At 42.0% G+C, this 7629-nt stretch overlaps 1 protein-coding gene across 3 annotated transcripts; it reads left to right on the top strand.

The window, feature by feature from the left end:
• The first annotated feature begins 709 nt into the window (after positions 1-709).
• LOC147434971 (type I inositol polyphosphate 5-phosphatase 8-like) lies at positions 710-6507 on the top strand. 3 transcript variants are annotated; one of them, XM_086491339.1, is made up of 12 exons: positions 710-948; positions 1274-1327; positions 1619-1745; positions 1929-2018; positions 2170-2263; positions 2373-2477; positions 2672-3299; positions 3536-3744; positions 4218-4329; positions 4906-5051; positions 5435-5674; positions 6348-6507. In XM_086491339.1, the coding sequence occupies exons 1-12, from the start codon at positions 808-810 to the stop codon at positions 6361-6363; spliced, it is 1962 nt and encodes a 653-aa protein (XP_086347465.1). In that variant the 5' UTR covers positions 710-807; the 3' UTR covers positions 6364-6507. The 3 variants fall into 3 exon arrangements, with proteins under 3 accessions (XP_086347465.1, XP_086347467.1, XP_086347466.1); XM_086491341.1 differs by having other exon boundaries at positions 1248-1327; XM_086491340.1 differs by having other exon boundaries at positions 713-948; positions 4221-4329.
• Positions 6508-7629: the final 1122 nt, after the last annotated feature.

The following is a 7629-nucleotide window of genomic DNA, read 5'->3' as shown; positions in this document are numbered from 1 at the left end:
TCGATGTGAACAAAGTGTGAGCTTGGGAGGGTCTGCACACCGCACCAAATTTGGTGTGAACTCGGTGTGAAGTAGGTGTGAACTAGATGTAAACTTGTCCGCAACGTCGTGATCTACAGACTTACCACACACATACCATTCAACGAACACGCGATAGTCTAGTGGTTAGAGTCAATCCCGAGGAGGAGAGGATAGCGGGTTCAAGACTCGAATCCGAAAACGTAGGAATCTTTTGCATTTCCTAGGCGATCCAACTGTCACAATCAACCGATGATCGTGAGCCATTGATCCCACCTCCCAAAAGGAGGTGTCAATTAGTAATGCCCCCCCCCCCCCCCGGTTTTCGAAGGCGAGGGTTTTTGTTTGTGTGCAAACTTGTGAAGGGTGAGCCTTGGGTGGGTAAACCGTGAGGGTGAAGGTGGGGATGGGTGCAGTAGTAGAAAAAAACCAGGGTGCAATGTATTTTAACTGGCTAAAATCATAAAATCACGGTTAGATTTTGAGCTTGCCTTGAAGAAAACCGGCAAATTTTCACAAGTTTTAGTGTAAATACAGGCAAAAGATTCAAATTTTACCTTAAAACAGGTAGAATTTCAAGTTTGCCCTTATTTTCTTCGGTTAGCTAAAATGAATTTTTGTAGCCCTGGATGGGCGTGCGGGTGGGAAGAGAGCTTCGAGGTATTCATGCGTGTGTTGTTGCAACAAGCTACAAGAAGGTGGGGGGATCCCGGGGCGCGTGCATTCTCCAGAGTCGAGACTCGAGAGAGAGGTGCTGGGCAGCTGCACTGTTATAGTGGGTTGCAAATTATGAAGCGCTTGTCCGCTTGTTGTCCGTCTGGCCGGCTGTACCTTGGAGACGTGTGCCAGCTACGGGCGGACAGTCGGAGGCGCATTTCCCCATTTCATATTTCGCAATTTGCCCCTCAGTTTCTTGCCCTGCGTTTAAAGGTGGTTGCCCAAAAACCGCTCTTCCCCATCTCTCTCTCCTCTCTTCGTCACCAGCGCTCGTGCACTGCACTGATTACATGCATAGTACACCACCCTCCCTCCCTCCCTCTCTCTCTCTGCGATGCTTCGTTCTTTTCGCCTTGACACACACAAATCCATCGTGCCACATTCACAGTACACTCACACTCTAGTCTTGTTGCGTTTCCTTTGAGAATCATAAATTCTGCAATCAAGCCCCTAATCGTTGGTCTCTCTCTCTCTCTCTCTCTCTCATTCTCATTCTCATTCTCTCATGTTAGAATGATTTCAAAGCGATTGGATGCAGCATCGATACAAAATGGGAGCTCGAAGGGGCCGTAAGTCAGCTCGATTAAGCAAGGTATCTTCTGCTCTACTCTCGTCATTAACTACCTGCAATATCAAATTTTCTCATCATCTTGCAAAAAATCAACAAGGTGCAGCCCCTACTAATTGAACTTCTGTAACTGTAAAGTACACATTTGATTCTTTGGAGCAAGTCATGCTGCCAATTAGCATCTGTCACATTTGATTATTGACATTATTAGCTATACATCAAAGCTTATGTAGCACATAAATAAATTTGTATGCATTCATTTCAGCACGATCAGTAACTTCTCCTGCATTGATTTCATCCTTTTACATGCTTCAGCTCTGGTCAAGGCTCTCCCTCAGGAGATGGCTGTCATCCGGCCCCAGACAAACCAACCATAGCTTCTTCATGGTCGATGAGTATCCTCAAGCAGATGACACAGAGACCGACCTTTCCGAAGATGAAGGTGGGCACCCACAACTCTCGACAAGCGTTGTTCTCAATATATCTTACTCATGCCCCTGTCCATAATTCAATCATGACGATGAGTGCGTTTTACTGGAAAAACCTTGCACTTAATTTCTAGGCTTGCAAAGTGCTATGTTATGCCGCTTTCGGCATAACTCATGGTTTTATTGTAAAATTGCAGGCTTTTTGGATTTTGAGACTTTTGAGAAAGCTAGACATAGCTTCTCTGTTGCAGAGTTGGAATTTCACAGCTCCATCCCGGCACCAATATGTGAGTCTGTTTGCCTGTAATGCTCTGAGCCATCTAATTGCATGTTGTCACCTTATGTGGTTCAAATGTACATCAATGTATCACCAACACTTTCTGTAGAAAACTAATCAGAACTTTCTGAATTGCATCAATGTTTGGACCATTGCCACAGGCCCACCAGTCCGGGCCAGACATTCATCTGCAACATTGATGCCACAAGATGCAGAAATACTCCGATCAAAGCTAACAGAGAAGCAGCAGTACAAGTAAGGAAAACTATGGATGACAACCAACCCTGCAATAATCAAGCTTGTATAATATTGGTGTTTCACTCCAATCAGTTGTGGCTGACGAACGCTTGCAAACATTTCTCAGGATTTTTGTGGCGACGTGGAACGTTGGAGGAAAACCACCAAATGAAGAAGTGCCCCTTGAAGAGTGGCTGGGTTTGGAGGCACCTGCTGACATTTATGTTCTTGGGTAATCTTCAGGCAAACAATCAACTGGCTTGTGCTTGCAGCCAGTTGCATAGTTAAATCTTATATTTTTCCTGCGAGTATGCCAAATCAGAGAAACAATAACAGCGTCCAAATGCTAAAGCTTAATTATATTATTGGCAGGTAAAGACTGGTTTACACCTTCTCTTTCAAGTAAACTGGTTGATTTTGTGCTAGGTTTCAAGAGGTGGTTCCCTTGAATGCTGGGAATGTCCTCGGATCCGAAAATACGGTACCAGCGGCAAAGTGGTTGCACCTCATAAGGAATGTGCTCAATAGCACCAATGCGCCATTTCAAAACTTGAGGAGGAGCTGCAGCACTCCCTCATCTATGTGGCAAAACACAGTACAAGAGAACCCAAGTAGCACAGGCCAAAGAACAGGCGAAGAGAATATTACAATGAGGGACGACAATGCCAGTGCAGTTAACCCAACGAGCCTAGTAGAAACAATGCCCTCGTCTGTTGCAGGCGATACGCATGCGGCGCTTGATCATTTCTTGAGCAATATTGAATGTTGGGACCCTTTTCTTGATGAGGCTCAGATATACAACATGAGGACTTCATTGAATTGTATGCAAGTGGATGGAGACAACACTCATGTGCCTTGCCTTTCTCCATCATTGAGTACAAGATCAATTCGATGCAAATCCAGCGTAAGCAAGACACACTTCTCTTTGATTGCTAGCAAGCAGATGGTGGGCATCTTCATCTCCGTGTGGGTGCGATCGGACCTTCGACGGCATGTGCGCAACCTCAAGGTATCCTGTGTGGGATGTGGCCTTCTTGGATACCTTGGAAACAAGGTATAAAGACCCACTAATGACATATTCTTGTAAGTGTAGTATGTTCTGAAACTACAACTTTTTGAAAAGTTCTTTGATGCTAGCATTAGACGACGCAACCATTGGTTTAAGGGAAGCATCGCTAGGTGTATGCACAAAATGGATGTAATGCAATTATTGTATATGCTGTAAATGATTTTATGGCATAAGGTTTACACAACAGGGCTTGCTTTTCTGATGCTAATCTTCTTGTATAGGGCTCCATCTCGATCAGCATGTGCATTCACCAGACGAGCATCTGTTTCGTATGCACCCACTTGACTTCTGGGCAGAGGGACAAGGATGAACTCAAACGAAACTCGGACGTTTCTGAGATTCTCAGGCGGACTCAATTTCGCAGCAGCTCAGGAAAATACAATGTCCATGCAGGAGGGGAATTATGCCCAGAGAGCATTTTGGAGCACGAGTAAGCAGCCCAATCCCTTCAACACTCAATTGAGATGATAAAAGTGCATGGCTGGAATCATGAGTACTCTCTCTCTCTCTCTCTCTCTCTCATAAAAAGAGGAAATGTTATAACCTTTCTATCACCCAAGTGTGGTAGATTGGTTATGCCAATTCTCTCTTGATTAACAGGTCTTGAGTTCAACTCCTCGTCGGCTAGATCTTTAAGGTCTCTTGGGATAGTTTCCTACGACGTGAAAACTCTCTCTCTCTCTCTCTTCATGGGCAACTGGTTCCTGTTGTGTCACTTTAGACAACAGTCCCATATCTATCAAAACCCATTCTTCACTTGGTGGTTTCTGATCCCTGATCTTAATTCATATCTATTTTATAGTCATGCTTGCCTTAGTAAACAATATTAATGATACTGATATAACTAATGAGCAGGCACATAACTAGCAATGTTGACAACACATCATGTGCTTGATGTTGCAGCAGTAGTGTGATATGGCTGGGCGATTTGAACTATAGGCTTGTGCTCCCCCCAAATGACACACGTTCCTTGCTTGCCCAAGCGGATTGGAGTGCGCTTCTTGAGAAAGACCAGGTAATTACTCAGCATCTTGCTCGTTCGTATTGATCACAAAGCTTCAATACCCATTCCTTGATTTGCTTGTACAGTTTTATCCTTGATTCGGCAAATGCTAAAAGATTATGTGATGAAGTATAAAGGGAGAATTTAATACAAATGTTCACCATATGTAAACCCTCTATATCAAAGTGTTCCAAGACCTATTTTGAAAAACCTTATTACTAAACACCTTATGTAAACCCTCTATATCAAATGTGTTCCAAGGCCTACTTTGAAAAACCTTATCACAAAATAAATGTTCACCATATGTAACCCCTCTACATCAAATGTGTTCATGGCCTATTTTGAAAACCCTTCTCAGTAACTCTTTCATGAATAATACATGCCCTTTCCTGTTCAATCTGTAAGTACCCTCCTTTTAAATTGGTGTAAAAGTAGTGTAAAATAGGGATCTTGAAAACACCTTCCATTGAACTCACTTGATATATTTACATATATACAAGTGACCCCCCGAGGAGGAGAATAATATTTGCATTGGATGTACAATGCATTGCCCTTGCTAATTCTATTTGGCTACATGCATGTTTGCAGTTGAATATACACCGGAAGGCAGGAAGAGTTTTTGCGGGTTGGCAGGAAGGCGACATCGCTTTTGCACCCACCTACAAATACAGGGCCAATTCTGATTGCTATGCTTTGGAAAAGCTCAAGGGGGAGAAACATCGCACCCCAGCTTGGTAAGAGTTCAAGCGCGTCCGCCGCCACCCCATCATTGTGGCTTGATGCAAGGCCTGATCACTTGAACCTGAGCTGTTTCAATAGCATTCTTTGATCTGTATAAAACATTTATATTTGGATGATTTTCATGTCACTTTGATTGGCATCACTTTTGGTTCTTCAAAATGTTAGTGTATATCTTGTGACATATCTTCATGCATGAATGATGGTGTTGTGTATAACAAACATAGCATTTATGTCTGAAGTAGATCAATTTGCTATTACAAAAGCTAAGATCAATCTCCCAATGCATCTTTATTGGCATCTATATCCTTATAATAAGAAATATACATTGTCTGGAAAATTGTGTTGAAAATGATTAATCTCATGGTTAAACTGGCAGGTGTGACAGAATTCTTTGGTATGGGAGTGGCTTAAAGCAACTATCGTATGTGCGGGCGGAAGCTAGACATTCTGACCATCGGCCTGTCTTTGCCATCTTCCTTGCTGAAGTTGAGGCCCTCAGTAGACAAAAACTCAGAGATTTCTTGCTTCTTAGTGCTGCCAAGGTCCAAGCAGAAGAGCTGCTCCTGTTACCCCCAAATAGTACCCACCACCAAGTGGAGCATGAGGATGAGACCAGGTTGCTACGCATTCCTCTTGTCCTGAAATGCTCAAGCAATATATACATGTATGTCAATATATAATATATATGTAGACATATATGTATGTATGTATGTATATATACATATATACATATATACATATATACATATTTTCATATATACCTAGATGAATCAAGGATAGGCCTAGACCATCTTTAAAGGGAAGTGCAAGGTTTACAGCACTGCAGTCATCTACAAGACAATATAACAATTAGCTCCATCATGCACTGTATTGACTTAAAACTATGACATTCCCACTAACGTCATCAGTGCTTCATAGGAGGTGTAGAACTAGGTTCAAATATACGATCCCACACACCCACACCACACGAGCATACTTCACTACAAAGATCCGTGTACTGAGTTTCTGTCATAATTTTAGACATTTTGCAAGTCTTTGGTTGTTTCTTGTATGCATCATGTAGGGCAGCTGTACAGAGAAAGGCTTGTTTTTGCGTATCAAGGACGCTCTATGTGCATAGACTCTTTGAATGAAGACAGCCACAAATTTGACTTCAAATGAATGAAGATAGCCACAAATCTGACTTCAAATGAATGAATACTCAGTGTGGCAATAATAACAAGCCACACAGCTATTAAGTGTTTGTTGGGTAACCTCATGACATTAACCATATTACCGTAAACGTTCAGGTTTTGTGAAGTATGAAGATGCAGATATACTAGCAACACAAGGTCGGTGCTTGCAGTTACGTCTGCATAAGGGGCTTTTCTTTTGAGGAAGAGGAGGAGAAGAGCAACATTTTGAAGTAATGCACAAGATGCTTGCAAGGCTGTGCCTTTGTCGATTGCCATGCCAATTTTTCCTTTCTGGCATGAGCTTTATGGCTCTTCATTATTGGTAAGTCTTTTTGTCAGTATTTGACTTGTGTATGAGCCAGTAGGCCTCTTAGACTATGATGATTGTCCAAGCTCTAATTACCAAAATTATATTCAATGGAACCATTCATTTTGGCCAATGCCAGAGTAGGGGGCAACTTCTCCTCTGTCGATTCTAGCCATAAGAAGCCTCCTGTCAATAAGAGTAGTCTTTGCACAGGACTTCAATCTACATGCTCACGAAAGCTCATGAATTCTTCAGACTGTTAGAAATGAAACTACCCATGTGTTAAACTGACCCTTTTCTATTATCTGCAGCTTGGACAGAAAAGGCCATGTAGAAATAGTCTCAGAAACAATCTTATACTGGATCCGACATCAATTCTCTAATTTTGGGTAACTTGCTTCAGAATTTGCTGTACAATTTCATCTTTCACTTCATCATCACTTTCTTTGCATCATTGGATTATATATAAGGGCTCTTTTTGCTTGGTTTGCAGGATGTCCTTTCTCACATTTTTCGTAGAGAATTTTACCTGTCAGAAAGGAAATCTTAAGGATAGAGCCTTGAAAGAGAGGAGACCCATATTGACCATTAGAAGAATGAACTGTCATGCTTTTCCATGACCCTCAAAGTCGGGGTTTGCACATTGATTACTTGAGATGATTGTCGAGAAGCGTGATGTTCGAGCACTCTCAGTTTTACCAGAAACTCAACAGTAAAGATATCTATGTTGTAAGTGCTAAGCAATGCACACTTCAATAGATATCACATTCATTTAACATTGTAGTTGTCACACCATTAAAGCAACAACTTGCAAGTGTTGAAACAGTTTTTTACCGTCACGAATATCACAAGAAGATTTAGAAATCAGTGTTTTTCATACAATGCATAACATCATGAGCTTCTGCTCGAGAGGCACCGTATACCTAGCTAGGTATGCGACGCCTCCCTCACAGAAGCTCATGATGTTGAGGTAAGTCACAATGTGGGAAATATTGTGAGAATTTGTCCAAAACTTCTTGTGTATCCTCATATTTAAAATCACCACCACTTTTCTTCCATCCTGGTGTTCCATGTAGATGAGTAATAGAC

Source organism: Adiantum capillus-veneris, chromosome 19 (genome assembly GCF_014529385.1).
Source record: "Adiantum capillus-veneris isolate H3 chromosome 19, ASM1452938v2, whole genome shotgun sequence".
Classification (NCBI taxonomy): Eukaryota; Viridiplantae; Streptophyta; class Polypodiopsida; order Polypodiales; family Pteridaceae; genus Adiantum; species Adiantum capillus-veneris.
Note: the sequence above shows the minus strand (reverse complement) of the source record. Positions and strands in the feature narration are given on the sequence as shown.